General features: G+C 36.4%; 1 protein-coding gene across 1 annotated transcript in view; it reads right to left on the reverse strand.

Annotated features, from left to right (window-relative positions):
- DHX36 (DEAH-box helicase 36) overlaps positions 1 to 21,624 on the reverse strand; it is a 51,749-nt gene that overhangs the window by 28,579 nt on the left and 1,546 nt on the right. The window contains exons 2-9 of the mRNA XM_039217685.1: positions 14,909 to 15,033; positions 13,435 to 13,666; positions 9,812 to 9,850; positions 8,263 to 8,433; positions 6,259 to 6,338; positions 5,505 to 5,579; positions 5,194 to 5,360; positions 2,319 to 2,400 (exon numbers count right to left, since the gene is read on the reverse strand). Coding sequence (XP_039073616.1) covers positions 2,319 to 2,400; positions 5,194 to 5,360; positions 5,505 to 5,579; positions 6,259 to 6,338; positions 8,263 to 8,433; positions 9,812 to 9,850; positions 13,435 to 13,666; positions 14,909 to 15,033 — 971 coding nt within the window. The remainder of the gene's footprint in view (positions 1 to 2,318; positions 2,401 to 5,193; positions 5,361 to 5,504; positions 5,580 to 6,258; positions 6,339 to 8,262; positions 8,434 to 9,811; positions 9,851 to 13,434; positions 13,667 to 14,908; positions 15,034 to 21,624) is intronic.

Here is a 21,624-nt window from a genome sequence, read left to right on the forward strand (position 1 = left end):
CTCTCACTTTTAGTATGTTCTACCCTCTCTAATATACACACTTGCCCCTTTCCTACTCTGAATTTCATGGCTTTCCTCACTTGCACAGTCCATCCCTGCTGTATAATCTCATTCGCAATATATTCTTCCCCCAGAATGTGTCAATTCCACTTTACAGGACAGCTTCTGTGTCTGTCTACATTTAAGCTCTGAGGATACGTACAAAGTCTTTCCCTGTTTTATGCTCAGACCCTAATGTACAGTGTAGGGCATGAAGTTTAATAAAAATTTGTTAAAGAAACGTCCACACAAAAAATTCAACGGACTTTTCTCCAAGTAAAATACATGGTAGGATCTTTGTTTTCACCTTCCCACTACCGCTTCCTGGTTTTCTCACTTAACAAATAAGCTGTGGAATCTTAAAAACATCTCATCACAAGCATTTCTACATCTGTCCATATATTATTCATACGTTTACTATAGGCCAGGCAATGTGCTGTACAGGAGCACAGTCATAGAGATGAACAGGACAAAATGCCTGACCTTGGACAAATCTGAAATTTAGCACAAGAGGTAAAGACAAAGACACACTACATGGCAATATGATAAGTACTGTAAGAGATATGATAAAAATGCTACAGGAGTCCAGGTGAGAAAGCAACTCCCTTTGTGAGGATAAGAAAAGGCTGAACAGGCAATGAAGTTAGAATTTGTTCTTACATAATTGACTTTATATATAAAAGGATGGAGAAGGTGTCTAAAAGGACAACACAAAATGTAACAAAGCACATGTCATGAAGGACACGGCATTGGCTGGACTATTAGGGATTGGTACATTTAGCACAGGTAGGCCGTGAGACACACAGACTAGAAAAAAAAAAATGGAACCAGATTGTAAAGAACCTTGGGATGACTAACTCAGGAACTGGAACCTGACTGATCCTATGGGCTACATTTTCCCAGCCCTTCACTCAACAAGAAATTCAAATATCGGGGCGCCTGGGTGGCTTAGTCGGTTAAGCGTCCGACTTTCACTTAGGTCATGATCTCGCGGTTCGTGGGTTCGAGCCCCGTGTCTTGCTCTGTGCTGACTGCCAGCTCAGAGCCTGGAGACTGCTGCAGTCTTTGACACCCTCTCTCTCTGACCCTCCCCTGCTCACGCTGTCTCTCTCTCTCTCCTAGAAATAAATAAAAATATTAAAAAAAAAAAAGAAATTCAAATATTAATTGGTATACATCTTGGAGAATGCTGTTAGTAGCTAATGGCCAGTGTTGAAGGGATCAATAATTTGGGCATACTAGCTGAGGTATTCTGCTACAGATCACGACAAAGCATAAAGGTCCTTGAACAAGTTTTTAAAGAGAAATCTCAGGAGGCTTGACAAGGGGGAGAAAGCTCATATAACCAGATGCTGTGGGAAAATACATGTAAGAGTGAAGACACAGTGCCAGAAGAGATACTACTAACACGGAGGAGGTAAGAATGACCACAGGTAGAAAAAATAAAAATGAGAAGGCACATTCAAGGAGAAAGCTCTCAGGGTTTGTGTTGTGGGGCCAGTGACAGTACAATAATTGAGTTACTAAGCATGTAAAACAATTAAATTTACGATTTCTCAACTGCTTGGTAAATATTAGCTCTCTGGATTTACAGCTTAGATACTGTGTGGAGAATAATATCAGTAACATCGTAAAGCAAAGTGGGAAAGAAATTATTTCGTTTTAACTTTTCAGTGGAAGCATGGTGGGGAATGAACATAAGATAACAATTTCAGCTGGAAAAACGTGAAGTTCAAGATATGTATGGTACTGGAATGCTGCTGAGTAGAGAGTTAGACACCAAATTCAAAGTTCAGGAGGAGCTTCAGAAGCTCTAGCTCTGAGAGCTGTGAAAACACACAACTAAGGCCACAGATACAGGATGGCACAGTGAAACCATAAAAGAGAAAAAAAGGCTAATTAAGAACACTCAGGGGAAATCCAATGTAAAGAGTAGGCAAATGGGAGTCAGCAAAAACTGAACACTCAGAAGAGAGGTTCAAGCACTAATGACAAAGATTCCCAAACTCTGCTGCCCAGGGATCTTTAAAAAACTGATGCCTGCCTACCAACCAGCCATGACCATGTAATGTAACTAAGGTAGGGAGTGTGAATGGGGCGTCTGGATTTTAAAGGGCTCCATTGGTTTCAATGTGCAACCAAGTTTGGGAATCCCTGATTTAAGGAAAAACAATGTTTTAGAAGGAAGTGGTTAAAAAAGAGCTTCTGAGATTAAAGTTTAATAGAAAAAAAGGTGACATCAGTATTTTTAAATCTCTTATTTCCCAATATCTACTTACCTTATTTTTTCAATTATATCTTCCAAAAGATACTCCACAACCGGAAAAGTGAAACCAGGTATGTGTATCATTGGACAGTTACCTATTATGGCAGACAAAACACAAATCTGTACTCAAATGTTTAAAAAAAAAAAAAATCAGGGGCACCTGGGTGGCTCAGTAGGTTAACTGTCCGATTTCAGCTTAGGTCATGATTTCACAGTTCGTGGGTTTGAGCCCCGTGTCAGGCTCTGTGCTAACAGCTAGCTCAGAGCCTGGAGGTTGCTTCAGATTCTGTGTCTCCCTCTCTCTCTGACCCTCCCCCTGCTCATGCTGTCTCTCTCTCTCTCTCTCTCAGGAATAAATAAAATAAAAAACAAAAATAAAAAATAAATCAATAGATAATAAACAGGCCAAGAACTCTCTTAGCTTTCTTAAGTTCAAAGACTGTCCATAATGAGTTTAATGAAAAGCAGCAGTCTACTCTTCACTACCATTTTACTTCCATCAAATCGTACACACACCTCACAGTTCTACAAAGTAACCCAAAATATCACAGAATAGCGCATGTTAAGGTGGACTTAACACATGAGTTGGAAGGAAGCCTATTTCATCTCCATCACTAGTCAAGATAGTACCAGCAGAACCCAAGTTTTAGGGAGATGAACTTAAGATGCACTACTCTATGGTACCCAGAATCATGAAAAGAGAAAACACAGTTCAAATAAGACCTAGTGAAATATTAAATTATTACTTGCTGGGAGCCACACCAGCCTCACTGGATGTGACTACACTGTGACTACACTGTGACTACAGCGAGGAAATGGCAGCATTTGCAGCTCCTGCCATGAGAAACGAAAGGTGGCCATCTCCTTCTGCTCCTACTGGTTCATGTTGGAAATGAGCCTGCGGGTACTGACAGGGCCTCTACTCAGATTCATTATAAGGAAAAGCATATTCCTGCCTTTTCAAAAGAGATTTTAGATGAAAGCATTGTGGATGATTGTCCAAAGGCTCTTCCTATGGGCCTTGCAGATCCAAGACTTAAATAAAGGGGGCTAAGAACACAAGAGTTACAATTGAGCCTGGCCCTGAGACAAAGAGCCTAATGTAGAATTAAGGACAGACATCCACCCCCACCCAATTGTTTCTGCTTGGAACACCGGCCCTCCAAGGCATTTGTGATCAAGGCATTTGTAATCAGTATTCCGAGCGACATATTCTGGCCTTGAATATGCTAATTGCACCCAGTGAAGGAATCTATTGAAGAACAACTTCTTTTGTGATTGTGGGAGCAAACATTGTGTTTCCTGAAAGACCTGTTTTTCTTAATATTTCTCCTTAAACAAACAAGCTATTGACCCCTGCTCACAAAGAACTAACTTCACCCTTTTTATGCTAAAAACATTGTCTTGTATGCTAAAGATACCTTCCTTCCCCATAGGATAAGCATCTAAATCGCCTACCTCAATCACTATTGATAAAGGTTATGCATGAGTCTTCTACAAATTTATGTTCTGGGAAGTTCTTACATATCAAAGAAATTTGTCATCAGAAATCACTGTCTAAGGCAAATGCCACTTCTGTGCGTCCCCCAAAAACAATTATAAATAAAGCTGAGTCCCAGTCAGACCAGAGAGGCCTGCTTGGTAACCAGAAAGATTCTAGGGCCTCTCTCTCCTCTCCCTCGCTGACACCGTCCATCCTTCAGGGACCCCTGAACCCTGCTGGAGCCGGCCTCCGGCAATTACTTACTATTTTAGAATAGCTAGTTTAAAAAAAAACTGTCTCTTAGTACTGTTACTTAAATGCTACTTATATTTCAGACCATGCAAAATAAGCAGCATACACTGTAAAACAAGGCTAATATAGCATCAGAGGTCAAAAGTATCTGAGGTGATCTCAAAGCTCTGCATCTGACTTGCAGAAGTTTGAGCAGTTTACTCAGTTAGTTCTGGATAATGCATCAAACAGTAACAACAAACAAAATACAAGCAACTAATTTCACAGGTCTCTAAGCTTCCATTTTAACTATTCACCCTTACCCCCCCTTTTCCTCTCCTTCCCCTACAACTGTAAGCAAGAAAGACAGGCATAACTTTTTTTTTTTTAATACACTCTATAGCTAGACAAATTTTGTTTCAAATCCTTTCAACCCTCTCTTAATTTTTTAAAAAATATTTATTTTTGAGAGAGAGAGAGCAAGCATGAGCTGGGGAGGGGCAGAGAGAGGAGGAGACATAGATTCTGAAGCAGGCTCCAGGCTCTGAGCTGTCAGCACAAGAGCCCAACGCGGAACTCGAACTCACAGACCACGAGATCATGACCTGAGCCGAAGTCGAACACTTAACCAACAGAGCTCCCCAGGCGCCCTCAACCCTCTCTTAATTATGCAACAATTATAAGGCATACTGGGAAAGACATATCTGTAAAGTAGGAGTAGTAGCACCTACCTCAGGAGATGCTATGAAGATAAAGTGCCAAATATTATTTATTTGGCATACTGAAGGTGTTCCATAAGTGGTCCTGAGTAGTATTATTAGCAAACTGCCACTCTAGTCTGTGATAGTACATAAAAGCCACAGAACAATCACAAAAAGTCTTCAAAAATTTAATCAAATCTGTGGTTTTTCATTGATGCCACCTTACTATCTGATGGTAACACCAAAAAATCTACATGTCTTTACTGTAACACAGATGATGCCACTTTTCAAAAATAGGCTCAATTCTCTAATCTATGAGACTAAAAGGCAGGAAAATATTTAAATGAATTGCTAAACACTTATTTTAACTACCTAGCAATGTATTAGCTTTTTGATTATTTTTTATTTTATTACCTCTAAATTCAGTGGCTTTGTGCTAACTTCCTAAAGAAACAATCATAAAATTTACTCACCAAAATATTCTGAAAATTTCTCAGCATTCAATGTCGCACTCATCAATATGACCTTCAGGTCAGGTCGACAATTGAGAAGATCTTTAATAACAGTCATTAAAACATCTGACTGTAGGTTTCTCTCATGGATTTCATCAAGCACAATATGACTAACACTGGACAAACGCCTAAAGCAAAAAAGCATGAAGTATGAAACTTAGTACAAGATATGAAAACGGAACCATTCTACCTTAACAATTAGTAAAACCCAGTTTATACTGACATCTTTTGATAATGCCTCACTAAATGTCCGTCCTGAGTGAAATACTCACGAGTCTGACTGCAGCCACTGAAGGATGATTCCTGTCGTGCAGTATAAGATAGAACCCTGCTTCCTTGGCAACCGACTGTGAATCAAAGACAGGAGTTGGCAGTGATTGGTTTTCTTTACCAACAAATTACTAAGTACCACAAAAGTTTAAAAGAAAATCTTCACAGTTACCTTTTTGGTTATAGGAATGCCTACTGCGACAGAGTAATGGGAAATACTACATTCAAGTTCACCATACGTTATTTTCACTGTCATGATTCAACATCAATGGTGTCTTTTTAAGTGCATAACCATTAACATTCAGAAAACAATACTTAGGGGACTAAATTTCTGTTCAGTGACTGGAAAGTCAGTTCATTTAAAAAGGTAAATGGACCCCTGAGCTCCAGAAAAACATTACAGAAAAATAGCAGGTTAAAGATACCAAAATCAATAAAGTCAATCGGGGGGCAGAGGATGGTGGTACCAAAAGATACAGCAACTCCTTTCAAGTGCAGTGATGGTCTACTAAAGTATGTCCAGGAAAAAGTTATTTCTCTAGTCATTTAATAATGTAAAAGCACATTTTAAAAAGATAATCCAAACATGAGTTTGGATTAAAAAAGTTACTTTGTAGTTTGTTAGCCTCCTAACCTGCAGTTACTTTAAATGTTAATAATAATCAGCATAAAAATAGGGGAAAATCTTTCTTTTGAATCTCTAACATCAAAGTTTCACTAATATCTACCCATATACAAGAGCTGAACATTCTTTACCTCTGGAGACGAATCTGGTATCCGGTACTATTACCATTGCCACAAGATTCAGCCCTTTCTGCAGCCACTCTCTCTGCAACCTTTAATCAAAATAAAAACATTTCTTGAACATCCATGAAATCTGGAATGGCTGAAAAAAATGTTCATCAGATTTTCAGGAGTTAAATAAAGAGAGATATTAATATCCAAGAGTTCTAAAACTATGTTGTCCCTTTAAAGCCCCAAATTATTGCCTCTTACATTTATTTTTCACTTCCTCTTATTAAGCCCTCCAAGGCCAAATTCTCTCTCATCACTATTTTCAAAGTGCCTTTCTATAGCATCCTCTCATCCATTTCTACCTTTCTTTAGAACTTTTCCAAGAGTTAGTAATCATGGTCTAAACTTATAAACCTTGTATATAATTTGAGGGCAAATACATGTTGGTACTTTCTGTTCCTCAAGATTTGGTTTTTAGTAAAGATTGGTGTTGCTTAATTAATTCCTGGTTCTTGGTTTTGTTCTAAAAGTTATGGCTGCCAAAAATAAACTTGGAACTGATAATCCAGTACTGATTCACGCAACTAAAAGTGACCAACAGACGTTTTGTGACAGATCAGTGATGTAAGAGATTAGAACTAGAAAATGGCAGGGGTGCCTGGGTGGCTCCGTTGGTTAAGTGTCTGACTTCGGCTCAGGTCATGATTTTGCAGTTCGTTAGTTCAAGCCCCACATCGGGCTCTGTGCTGACAACTTGGAGCCTGGAGCCTGCTTCGGATTCTGTGTCTCCCTCTCTCTCTCTTTCTGCCCCTCCCCTACTCATGCTGCGTCTCTCTAAAAAATAAACATTTAAAAATTAAAAAAAAAAAATAGAAAATGGTATAATTAAGAAACAAAACTTTAGAAGTAAAACTTACCCATCAGTACATCCTATATACACTGACTTAGGCCATTATTTCACTTTTTATTACTTATTAAATTGCCCATTCAAGTACCAACAGATCAAAAAAAATTAACAAAAAATAACATAGTTATAGAATTTCTTCCCACATCAATATATATGTGTAATGTTATATTACTGAAAATTGATCATATTTTTAACTTAAGTAAATCTAGCTATAAAATTGTAGTATACCAAAAGTGGTTATTTTTCATCATTCTGTGATCTTATATAATTTCTAGAAATATGATTCTATCAAAAAGACTGCTTTTTCTAGAAATCACAGTTTAAAATGTATACTGTATTTCCTTCAAAATATTGTCATAATTGGTAACATAGTCTCTAACCGAATTCTTTATTAAATGACGCGGAGACGTGATAAACAGCATTATCATATAACTAAATGCAACCGTAAATCTTTAATTTAAATTTACATAAAAAATTATAGAACACTGAAATAAATTGACTCTACACATTAAATGTTGTAAGAAACCCCTAAAAGAATACATAACCCATACATTTAACTAGGTCATCTAACTAAACAAACAAAAATGCTGTTTGCAATAAACATGTACCTAAAACTGTTAATAGTACAAACCTAAAATAATATCTTAATTTTTATGATGAATTGCCTCTTATTGAGTAACTGCATTAGAAAATTTTAAATGCAGATAAAATATGCAAGGCTTCTTGCTTTCACCACCACAGTGTACGTACATACTGAAAAAACAACTTGAGAACCAAAAAACAATCTTGAATTAATCAAGTAGTAAAATTTAAAGCATCTACACTAGTGGAGACTATTCGGAGCTTATCATCCCATAAAAATTTATCAGCTTTCTACTCTTCTAATTTTATACCAAAATTTGCCTCGATTTATAATTTATCTTAAACTCATGAACATCTATTATCAATAAGAGGCCAGTCAAGAATTTGGTCTTTACTACCAAATATTTACTTTCAAAATAACATATCCTAAACCTAACAAAGAATAACTACAAGCCTTTAACATCAGTTTAGTTCCAGCAAGACTAGGAGGATGGAAAATAAAGTGGGGAATTTTAAAAAGTGAGACCATTACGTACCGAAATGGCACTAATTCTTCTTGGCTGAGTACAAACTATCCTGCAAGCAGATCCTTTTCCTCTTTCGATATAGTTATCCAAAATGAACTGAGTAACTTGAGTAGTTTTTCCACAGCCAGTTTCACCACTTATTACTGTTACTTGATGGTTATCAATCATATTCACCAATTCCTATTTCAAAATGGAAAATAAGTGAAGAACATCACATGGTGATTAACTGAAAAAGTAGTAATCAAAATACTATCAAACTGAAGGTAATGGCTTTTAAGAAAGGTATTAATGCATTTAAAGTTTTGTTAAATGCAATACTGACAGTTTGGGATACCTGGGTCTACCTGTTTTCTAAAGAAAGCAGCATCAAAATACAAAAAAGAACAAGGCTAAGGCACTGTGAAAGGAAAACACACCCACAAGAACTAGAAGAGACAGCTCTAAGTTCCTTGTATAAGAATAAACATGAATTAAAAAGCATGTTGACATGTAGGGCTACTACTGAGCACAAGACAAATCCCGCTACCCAAACAACTACTGAAGACATTAATGGGTTATGCCATAATCCATACAATAAGGCTTTGTCTGCAGAACAAGTTTTGTATACTGTTTTAAAGGACAAGGAAGAGTATAATTTATTTCCTTTCAAATAATTCAAGTTTGTAAATACCCAAATCAAATGGGTAAACTTCAAATATCTGGAAAACCTCATATTTGGGGAAGATTTTTCTTAAAACTTTTAGATAAACACTAGTATTTTTAATAATAATCAGTTATTAATAAGACCATCCTACTACTTCACAGTAGTACTGGAGGTTATTTTTATCTACATTTTGAAAATTTACATTTAAAAATTTTCCCATTTACTCTAACATATATGTAACATATATATATATAACATATATATATACACACACGCACATATATTTCAGAACAAGTTCCAAGTTTAGCTTGTACAGCATGTGATTTATTCATTCAATATTTACTGGGGGTTCTGAATCAAGTAATACATAGTGAACACTTTGTCCTCAAGAATTTACTACAGCCTAGGAGAGGAAGAAACACTGTGGCAGGTGGTACTTAACCCAACAAAAATCAGTAAGGCTGAGAGAACAGAGTGGGATGGGGGATTGTATTACTCTCTCTGTAAGGTGACTATGTAATAAAACATAATGAATCAATTAAACTACTCTATTTTCAGTAGTGCCCCAATTTTAATTAAAATGTTTGGTCTCAAATTAGGAGTAAGGGTATTTATTGAAGATAACCTACATGTGAAAATTCTATTTGCTTATAAAGTTCTTAATAAATAAATAAATAAAACATACATATAAAGTTCTAAAGGTTTCATTTATGAACAGAAATGAGAAAACTTCAGGAAGATGGTTTCATTACTATTTTTTTCTTTTGGTCCTTCGAGAATTCAAAAGAATAAAATGAACTTTCAGTAATACCCTTCAGAGGAAGTTTCATTAGTTTATATTGTTTCTGGATATAGAGCTTTAAAAAAATTGTATTTTAAGTATTTTGCAAATTAAAGAGTATATATTTATTTTACCTTTTGCATTCCATATGAAGGCAACTTTTCCCTGAAATGCTGAAAATTAAAAAAAGTTGTTAATTTTCACAAAATAATCAAATTATAATCATGGTAATCAGAACATATAATATGCTAGAATCCCCATAGATTATTACTTCACAGATTATGTCAAGTATCAAGACTTAAAAAAGAATTTTTATAAAAAATAACTCATGAACTTAACAATCCTCTTTATTGTTAAAACATTGAAAAAGAGAATTCCATTACATTCAACAGAATGGAGACACTTCCTTTGAATTAAAGTGGCAGTAAAATGCATTTGATCTGTCATCTAATATAACATTCTTATAATCCTTATTTTTACCATTTTTGTTTTATATATTTGTCTTAGATTTGTTTTCCATATCACAATTCATTTTCCCACCCATCGATCCACCATTTACTAATCCATAAGGCATTGTACAGATTATTTCTGGATACTTGCCTTTGAGAATCAAAGAAAACTTAAAACAAGGAATATCTGAAGAAAATTTGGTACTGCCATTTAAGAGCTATGATCTTAAGTCAAACTTGGATCCTGAATCTCTCAAAGGTTATATCTCATAAAGCTGCAATCAATCTGAATGAAAAGCCTTTATATAAAATGTAGCCGTTTCTGACCTATATAAACTACTTAGTAAATTCCTGGTGAATTGCAACTGAAATACCAAAGAAATGATTAACTCCTCTATCTTTTATTTGATGATCTCCTTGTAATTCTGAAAACTTTTATGGAATCTCAACACCTACACTACATAAAAATGGCATACACTTAAAAGTACTATGGTTTACAATGACCTATTGTAACATGAAAAAACAAACCACACCTTTAACAAACTTTCTTTATTGAAAAGAAAAAAAAAAGCAATAAAATTAGAACTGTCCTAAGTAATATAGTATATTATTGCCATCGTTTTTAAAAAAAAATTTATTTCTTGAAACATCATCCTTATCTTTTGCCTACTTCATTTGTCAAAATAAAACAATAAAAAAAATCTCCCACTATTTTTTTTATTGTAATGTAACTGACATACAATATTATACTTTCAGATGTATAACATAATGATCCAATATCTTCATGTACTGTGAAGTGATTATCACAGTTAAGTGTAGTTAATATCTATCATCACAGATATTTATCATTTTTTTCTTCATAACTAGAACTTTAAAGATCTCTCTCAGCAACTTTCAAGTATACAGGGTAGAATCATTAGCTATAGTCACTATGCTGTATATGCCGGCTTTGTTATGGTCAATCAGATAATACTCAGTCCCATAAAACTAAGAGTCATTGTGATGACCTGAATGAATTCTAGCAATTTGAAATAACAAGGTGCCACACTTTTCTTGGTAATATGTATTATAATACATTATTTAAAACCATTCAATGATTTCTAGAAGTGCTTCATGTACTTAAATGTAACCATCTCAATATGTAAGTATACACAAGCTATCTCATTAAATTTGAAACTAGCATTAACCACATTTGCTTTCTAAATATGTAAATACTAATGAAGACAGTTACAACTCAACTTTCTTTATTAAAATGGTGAAACCAAATTTTTAGTTATAGCCTTGAGATATGAGACAATGAGATTACAAGCTGCCTGAGGACAGGAAACGTCTTATTAGTCTTCAGAAACCTTGCACAGTAACAGGCATCTAGCATGTGGAAAATTAATGCTTATTAAATAGATTATAACAATGGCATATTCCCAAAATGGATTAAAAAGTTGAGCCCTTTAGGCACATATAAATTTTATTTTATTTATTTTTTATTAATTTTGAGAGAGAGAACAAGCAGAGAAAGAGCAAAAGGAGAGGGACAAAGAGAATCACAAGCAGGCCACATATGACCTGGGGCTTGATCGCATAACTGTGAGATCTTGACCTGAGTCAAAATGAAGAGTCAGTCATTCAACTGACTGAACCATCCAGGCACCCAACACTTCTGAATTTTAGACTTGATTCTGTTACCAGCTGTGCAACTGTAGATAGGTCACTTAACCTAACATTTTCCCCCTCTATCACAGATAACGCAGAATTTCTTAGGGTTGTCAGGAGGTTTAAATGATGTAGTACATGTTAAGTGTTTATAAGTGTCTAGGCAATAGGAAGAGTGTTTGACACATTTCTTCTCCTAATTTCCTTACTAGACCACTCACACATTTCAGTATTTGAGTTCTGTCCTCCAAACAAAGCAGAGATAGGAGTTAACTCTCCTTCCTAAGGCTCTAAAAGCAGCTCTGCTCTCAACCACAATAATCTGAAATGATTAAACTTGAAGTCTCCTTTCTTGGAATCTTAACCTTCACTCACTAGGCATCCAAGAGCTACACAACTCCCCAGTGGACAACCTTACCTCAACTGCTCTTTTTAGTTTTTTTATCATTTTTTTTTATTTTTGAGAGATAAAGCAGGAGCAGGGGACGGGCAGAGAGAGGAGATACAGAATCTGAAGCAGGTTTCAGGCTCAGAGTTGTCGGTACAGTGCCTGACACAGGACTCAAACTCCTGAACCAAATCGTGAGATCATTACCTGAGTCAAAGTCAAGGCACTTAACTGACTGAGCCATCCAGGCACCCCTCTTTTTTAATAAATTTTTTAAGTTTATTTATTTTGAGAGAGATAAAGACAGCATGAGCAGGGAGGGACAAAGAGAGTGGGAAAGAGGGAATCCCAAGTAGGCTCCCAGCTGTCAGCACAGAGCCCAATGCAGAGCTCAAACTCACGAAACCGTGAGATCATGATTTGAGCCAAAACCAAGAGTCAGACACAACCAACTGAAACGTCCAGGCGCCCCTTTACCTCAACTGTTCTAATCAGGATATCCAACCTGACCAATGACACTCAATGGATCTTCTCTTTCCTATGGGAGAGGTACTTCTCTGCCTTTCTCACAAAGAGTAATATACTTGCATATTAAAGATATGGCCCTCAGAATTTCCTTATTTTCTCTTAAAAGAAATCCTGTGAACATTTTATTACATCTATCTCTAGCATATCCACAAAGCGTAAATTTTATATTTTAACAAGAAGGGACCTAAAAATATCTTGCCTACCATAAAAAGAACACACTGAAAAACTCAGAAGAATTTGTTCTTGTCACAGTCCTATCTTTAAAATGCTGGTGAACAGAAGTACATCGTAACTTCAGGGGATTTAATTTTACCATCTGTAGAAGGAAGGAGTTGGATTAAACAGTCTAGAAACCTTACAATTCTAACCACCTTGTCTATTATGACCTCTCACAAAATTGGCCAACAAAAGTTAAACTAGTTTCTTCTCCTCACTATATAAGCTGCTATAGGTTATATGCAATTCGGTTTCCACTGCTTTTCTCTAGTATGAGAGGAAGAATTCCCACAGAGAATGGTCTACTGAAACCAAACTGATCAATACCATGTAGCTACTTCTTTTTTTTTAAACAATATTCAACTTTGTTAAACAAATACAAAAAGTATTATAAAATGTTTTAACTGTCATCAGCTTCGAGGTTTATGTTGCTTCCAAACCATGTAGCTACTTCTAAACATAAATATATTTTTATCAAGTGTGAGAAGAAATGACAAAAACTTTTCCACATCTTGCTTTCCATTACCTGCATTTCAATATACCGAGGGTCATTTTTTTTCTTTTGTAAATCTTCCAATAGTTGTTGGTCTAAGGTTACATCTGGTTCATTTTCTTGCAAGAGATACTCAGAATCTCGGTCAATATATTTGTCCCTGATTCTGAATGTCCTCTTTTCTTGATTTATCAATTTCTTTTCCTGGTCCTCAAGTTTCTTCTCTGAGTTTGGTTTGCTCTCAGCAGGAGCTTCAGTACCATATCTATTTTGACAAAATAAAAAAAAAAAAAAATGATAAAAGGTTAAATCAAGAGTTGATCAAGCTATGAAAACAATATGCTATTATTTTAAAATCACCAGCTATTATTCTTTTTCTTAGATTATGAAAATACTTAGATTCTTATAATGAATTCAAAGTTTTCCTCCTTGTAAATAGATACTACCATGTAAGTTATTCCTTGTCTAGCTAAAAAAATTAAAATTCACATAATAGTCATCTCTCCACTGCAATGACTTACAGTATTTTTCTGATTTTCTAACCTTCATTGCACAACTTTCATTTTCTTCCTGCCACCCTTTCTGAGTGCCATAAGTGGGACGCTACATTACAGTCCCAGAAAAACCTCTCCTAGTTTTCCCTCTAAATGGTACAGGCCCCCGTGATCATCCTAAAACAGCAACAATTTAACTTCTTCAGATCTCTCCCACAGAATTTTGGAAATACAAAGATGGTGAATACGAAAATAACAAATAATAACTTAATAAATCACATATCCAAATAAACTATTTCTACTGTTTAGTTTTCTGTGGAATGAATGTGCTATCTAGATGTTTTTCAATCTCCCACCAAATAGAGGAAGTCTATATAAGAAAAAGGCTTACTTCAAGGTTAAATTTCACTTATTAAAGAGTCTAAAGAGGTTATTTTTATTATCTTTTATTTTTTTCCCTAGCCATGAAATGCTATGAAAGTGTTACTCTGTCCATTCTTTAAAAGAACGTGTTTTGCATGTACCCCAATGTTCATAGCAACACTCTCAACAATAGCCAACACATGGAAAGAGCCTAAGTGTCCATCAACTGATGAATGGATCAAGAAGATATGATTTATCTATACAATGGAATACTACATGGCAATGAGAAAGAACGAAATCTGGCCATGTGTAGCAACATGGATGGACCTTGAGGGTGTTATGCTGAGCAAAATAAGTCAGGCAGAGAAGTACAGATACCATATGTTTGCACGTATAGGAGGATTACGAGGAACTTAACGGAGAACCATGGGGGAGAAGAAGAGGAAAAACAGTGGGAGAGGGAGGGAGGGAAACCATGAGAGACTCTTGAATGCCAAGAACTGGGGGTTGGTGGGGGAGAGGAGAAGGAAGGTGATGGGCATGGAGGAGGGCATTTGTGGGGATTAGCACTGGGTGTTATATGGAAACCAACTTGACAATAAACTATTTTAAAAAATTTTTTAAAAATAAAAGAACATGTTTTGCTTTACCCATGATCTTCAGGAGCAAACCAGGATATCTGTGCTTCTGAATCTTTATCATTCTTATCTTGGACTGAATGCAGCAGCTGGACAATTTGTTCTTCTCGACGTTCATCCATGTGTACTACTGCTCTCTGTTTTGTGCAAAACAAACAGTATCCTTATCAACACTATAGAAAGCATGTGCAAAATTATTAGGTAACTTTTAAAAAAGGGCAACAAACATATAAAACTTAAAATTACCCAACACTTGCACTCTAGTCCAGTTTTTATCTAGCTCCTTTTTCTGCTATATATACCTATAAAATTAGCTCTACTATAACTGGCAAAGAAAGTACACTTAAGTCCCTTCACTAAAACTTCGGTTCCTTTCTCTTCTATCTTCTCACATATTATAAATTTTTGTCTAAAATTTTCAAAGATGCGGGGCGCCTGGGTGGCTTAGTCGGTTAAGCGTCCGACTTTCGCTTGGGTCATGATCTCGCGGTTCATGGGTTCGAGCCCCGCGTCGGGCTCTGTGCTGACTGCCAGCTCAGAGCCTGGAGCCTGTTTCAGTCTGTGACTCCCTCTCTCTCTGACCCTCCCCTGCTCACGCTCTCTCTCTCTCTCTCCTAGAAATAAATAAAACATTTAAAAAAAAATATTCTAAAATTTTCAAAGATGCAATTAAAGTTATTAAAACAAAAATGCTTGGTTTAAAAAAAAAGCTAATTGAAAACTGGAACTAGTATTTTGGTGGCAATGAGCACTTTAAAGTTCTTACAGTAAAAAGATGAATATATTAGGAAGTAAGAAGGCTGAGCTCAGAGGAAATTGATCAACACTCACGAAGATGATGCTCCAATGCAGCAATGATGTAGCTGCTTCAGAGAATGAGAATTAGAACAAACACCAGAGAGGATAAGAGTTATCCTGTACACAGTTAGAACAAGAACTTCTACAACTGTTCTTTTATAATTGTACATTATATTAGTTTAACTTAAACCCAGTAGTCAAGAGGGTGTAGATTTTCCCTCAAGTGTGCAGATAGAAAGAGGACCAAGATAGTAAATGAAAAAAGCGAGTTGTAGAAAATATATGCAGCATGATCTTATTTTCATTATTATTAATATTAAAATAGATTATTCACTTTGCAGTCTACATTTTTGCTGTATTTCTTCCAGATGTATTTCTGACACACGGTAGATGCTGCAAAGAAGGCTGTCCAAAGGATGAATGGCTGAATCTATTTTTTACAATGAGCATGTTTGACTTTTCTGTTAAAACCATTTTTCTCTTTAAAGAAATACACAAAAAGAATACAATCAAGTCTCTGGGAAATTCCAGAAGCTATCTGCAACATAACTGAAGAGTGTACTAAAAGAATCATTATGTCCATACAATTAAAAAGTCCAAGATAGTAAAACTCTGGCTGATAGGAAAGGCATATGGAACTAGAGGTTGCAGCAATATCTGTTTATTGGCAGGTACTAAAGCCCGTCATTTTTTTTTTTAACCATACAACACGAAAATCTCTTTAAAATGGTTAATATATCGGACTAATGTATCTCTTCTTCATAGTATAGAGTATGTAGTCTCCATCAAGACTTGGAGCTTGTATCTGGTTTCCCCTAAACTGCCTTATGCATCTTTTTTACCTGTCATTATTTTAATCTGTAAAGATCTGCTGTAAAACAAACATTAGTGAGTACATCAGCTTTCCAGAGTTTTGTGATTCCTTCTAGTAAATCACAGAACCCAAGAGTGGTCTTTGGGACACTCAACACAGAGTATCATTACTGGAACATTTCTGCCCTATACTTTGAATTCTGTAATGTTTTCACCACATGTTAACATTTATTGCTTTGTGTAACTACATGAAATGGTCATCAAGTTTTTTCCTGGCAGTCAGAATATACAGGACATTTTAATGATTAAAGACTACTCTGGGAAGGAAGCCCCAGGACATAAAGTCATTATCAAGCAAAGTTTCCTTAATTTTTCTGAACACCTAAAGGGAGCAACACCTCAATGACCCAAAGGCACAGTTTCTTCTGTTCACTTTCAAAATGGGAAAGTTTAAGCACTTATCTGAAGAATGATTTATTTCCAACTGAAATTCACAGGATAGCATTTCTTCAACCAAACAAACCTTACATTTTGAAGGGGTTTTTTTTAAACCCTTACTAGAAGAATAAAAGTTCTCCTCCTCACCTTGCTGTATGAGTTTTAGATATTCACAAAAATAGGCAGGATGACTGAAAAATTACATAGCCCCTGAAAACATAACTTATACTTTTTTTCTTTTAATGTTTATTTTTGAGAGAGTGCACACACAAGACAGGAAGGGATACAGAATGAGAGAGAGACAGAATTCAATGTAGGCTCCAGCTCCTGAGCCATTCAGCGCAAAGCTGGATGCAGGCTCACACCCAGAGACTGTGAGACCTTGAGTTTTAACTGACTGAGCCACCCAGGTGTCCCCATAACTTATACCTTTTAATAAAAACTCAATTTATACTTTCTCTGAGTTATTTTTTTAACAAGGTTCTTCCCACAATGTGGCTCCAGAGGCTACAGGCAGTGGAGACTTTAGGAGTGCCAAAATTCCAAACATGGATCTAGTTTTTTTGGTTTTTTTTGCAGGTTACCTCTTCCTAATCCTCTACCAGTGGTATCACCCTTCACTCTACCTCATCCCTCAACCATGGAGAATCTCAGTCATGTTTTGTGGGTCACAACTATTTTATTTTATCATGGTATTTAATTTTTTACTGTTTTCCCTTTTTGGACAACTTCAAATATTCTTGCTGCTTTTAGTCATAAATTCCTGGCAAAGAAGGTCCACAGTGATGTCCAGCAAATTGTCTATGTTTATTAGCTTCTAATTATGTTCAACTATTTTAAACCATTACCAGCTTCCTCTTCACCCTCAACATTTCACAAGAGTATTTCACAAAGAAAACAAAAACCAAAGGAAAAGTCCTCACTGACTGCCACCAAACCTAAACTTACCTGTATCAGTATCTATCTTTTGCTCTCTTCCTTCCTGTTAAAATGGAATTGGAGTCAATTTTCCTACTTAAGGTTCCTAAACTCTGCAGCCCAATTCCTTTCACCTCCTCAAGGCTAATCCTTCTATTGAGATTTAAATTCCTTTCCTAAATCACTCTTTAGTAGTCTTTAGCCTGCTGATTAATATTCTGGTTTGCTTCTTTCCAGGTATACGTTAGAAGTATATTTTCCCACCCATGAAGTAAGCATGACCATGTGACTTATTGGCCAGAGAAATGTGAACAGGAGTCTCTAAATCAGAGCAGTTTACTGTATTCCCTCCAGCTGCCACCAAAACCAGCTACTTTTCAGATGGGTGGAGCTCTGTGAGCCATTCCCTTCAGGAGAACGCTCAACCTAACTCCCAATGGTCCAGTAATGTGAGTAAAAAAAGCAAGCTTTGTTGTTATAACCCACTATGATTTGGGGACTGTTTACTACTGCAGCGTAATCTAGTCTACCTGATAAATGTTTCCTCTCCGCTGACTCCCTACCATCAGAACATGAACAAGAATATAGTCAAATTTCGGGGCACCTGGGTGGCTTAGTCGGTTAAGCATCCGACTTTTGCTTAGGTCATGATCTCGCGGTTCGTGGGTTCGAGCCCCGCGTCAGGCTCTGTGCCAACTGCCAGCTCAGAGCCTGGAGCCTGTTTCAGAGTCTGTGACTCCCTCTCTCTCTGACCCTCCCCTGCTCATGCTGTCTCTCTCTCTCTCTCTCCTAGAAATAAATAAAACATTAAAAAAAATTAAAAAAATAATATAGTCAGATTTCTTTACCTTAAAAAAAAAAGTTTATTTTGTGAGAGAGAGAAAAAGAGTGTGTGCATCAGGGTGGGGGCAGACAAGAGAAGGAAGGAGAGAATCCCAAGCAGGCTCCACACTGTCTGTTTGGAGCCAGACTCGTTTTCAGGAGCCATGAGATCATGACCTGAGAAGAAAGCAGAATGGGGTGACTTAACCCAGGGAGCCACCGAGGCTTCCCAAATCTCTTTACTTCTAAAACACAAAGTCCTCTTTTGAATTCTCCCAACCCTATCAGCTACTGCCCTGTTTTTCTTCCTCCTCTTCATAGTAAAACTGAAAGTTCTCCATTTCTTCATCTCTCCTTCACTAATCACTCCCTTGCAATCTGGCTTTCACCTCCATCCCTCCACAGAAAGGGCTCTCATTAAAGTTATCAATGACCTTGTTGCTAAATCAAAGAGACATTCTGAGTTCTTCCTTCACTTTACATCTGTAGCATTTGCCACTATTTGATTACTTTCCTTTTTTTAATGCATCCTTTGCCTTAAACACTGCTCCTGGATTCCAAAACACCCACTTTATTTTCCTCTTCTCTGGTATGTTAGAATCTAGGAAACTTCTCTTACTCCAACCCTTAAATTTTCTTTTTCTACACTGAACCCTAGTGATCTCCAAACTAGCAACACTGACACTAAATGGGAGTCTGTTAGGAAAATAGAATCGTTCACTCCACCCTAGTCCCACATTTTAACAAGGTACCAAGATTTTCAAGTTTGAAAAACAATGATCTATAGAATTGAGGCCTGCACCCACTGGTCTTCTCCATTCACTTCCATTGGACCACAAAATGCCAGTCTAGATTTCTCTAGGCATCAGATCCACAGGGGCCTTCTACTTCCCTGAAATCCTCACGTTATGCCCTGTAACAATATAAAACTCAGTGTCCTTAAGCTCAGTCTATCTTCCTCTATCAAGCCGGTTTCTTATATAGTCCTAAACATGTCATTTATTAATACCTACTTGCTTTCCCCTTCCCTCCCAGATAAAATCCTTGTAAGTCTATCTCCTAAACTGCTTTAATCTGTCCACTTTCCTTTATCCATCTCCATGTCCTAATTTAAGCTATCATTTCTCACCTTAATACTTAACTGGTCTCCCTGTCCCAGGACTGCCTCTTTTCAATTCACTTTCTACACTGTTATGAGAATGAATTTAAACACAAATCCAATTATTTAGTATTTTTATTTCAAATGCTTTAATGGCTTATAGGAATTCCTCGGGAAAAGTCAATGAATGTCAAGGCCCTACTTATTTTTCTAGTACCAGGCTTTTCAAATGCTGCCTATAAAATTATATTAAAGAATCATGATCAGTATTAATTTAAAAAAGAAAAAAGCAAAAAGGTACCAACACCTCCAGAGCAATGTACAGATAATTATTGCTTTAGGAAACTTTTTGTAAAGTTATACATAGGTGTGTACTAGGCTACAAATTAACATATATTTCTTTCCATGGTAAACTGTAAACAAGTTTGCAAGCCACTGCTCTACCTTCATCTCACCATACTCCAACACCCATACCCTTATTCTTTCAGTTCCTTTAACATGTTCCTCTTGACCTCTAAACTGTGGCACAGTTTTCAGGCACTGCCTCTGCCTGAAAATCCCTTTCCAAATCCCCCAATTCCAAACATACACACTTTGCTATTTTTCAAGTTTCAGCTGAAGAGTTACTTCCTCTGAAAATCTAGAATATTTCTAGTTTGAGTTAGATGATAGCCCACATTCTCTGTATAATATTTTAATATTGTATACTATCCCTGTAACAGCTCTTAATACCACAATTTCTTTAAGACAGGGCCTACATCCTGTTAACACAGTGCTTAAGATAGGGTCTCAAACATATATTGTTAATTTAAAAATATGAAAATTGAAAGAAAAAGAATGCATTGTTAGAATGCAATAACTTTGTAAACACAGGCATTACTTAAAACTTAAAACTTAGGGGCGCCTGGGTGGCTTAGTCGGTTGAACGTCCGACTTTCGCTTAGGTCATGATCTCGCGGTTCGTGGGTTCGAGCCCCGCGTCGGGCTCTGTGCTGACTGCCAGCTCAGAGCCTGGAGCCTGTTTCAGGTTCTGTATCACCCTCTCTCTCTGACCCTCCCCTGCTCAAGCTGTCTCTCTCTCTCTCCTAGAAATAAATAAAAATATTAAAAAAAAAAAAAAAACTTAAAACTTAGGAGAATTGACTAGGAAGCAATCATATATAGCTGAAAGTGGCAAAACAAAAAAAAAAGTGGGATGAGCCAATCATTTAAAATGGTCATATTGCAACAAAGATGGAGATGCATTTTAGATAGAATGGTAGGAGAACCGTAATAAAAAACAAAAATAGAAATATATTTGCAAAAGCTACAATTATATCAGATTGGAAACGTGGGCTCAGAGAGGTAAGTATACAGAGAGAAACATAGCGGTATACTGAAGTTATATTACCAAGATTCCTGTAAAATATGTTAGAATGAAACTGAAATGTATTCATCTCAGACAGATGTGACCTGACTTCCAATCCCAAGTTGTGAGCTAGAGAATGAGACCATCTACTTTTTGCTTTTGAAAGCACTGTGAGTGGTTCTACAAAGAACAGACTCAGTGGAGAGCTGGAGTGGAAGTCAGGAGACTAGTTAGGAGGCCAAGAACACCGAACAAAACAGTGGCTTGATCTATGGTAGTAACTGCTGTGGAGACAAGTGGTTGGATTTGGAATATATTAAAAAGGTAGAGCAGGCAAATTTGCTGAAATAAAAAATATTGAAGATAAATCCTGTTTGGGCCTTGCAAGTGAATAAATGGTAGTAACATTTACTAAAATGAAGCTTCGGGAAGGAGGGAGAAATCCAGAGTTCCATTCACAATGATCCATCACACAACTAGCTTCAGGTGGGA

This window comes from Hyaena hyaena, unplaced genomic scaffold, assembly GCF_003009895.1.
Source record: "Hyaena hyaena isolate Hyena2069 unplaced genomic scaffold, ASM300989v1 scaffold_712, whole genome shotgun sequence".
In the NCBI taxonomy this organism is placed as follows: Eukaryota; Metazoa; Chordata; class Mammalia; order Carnivora; family Hyaenidae; genus Hyaena; species Hyaena hyaena.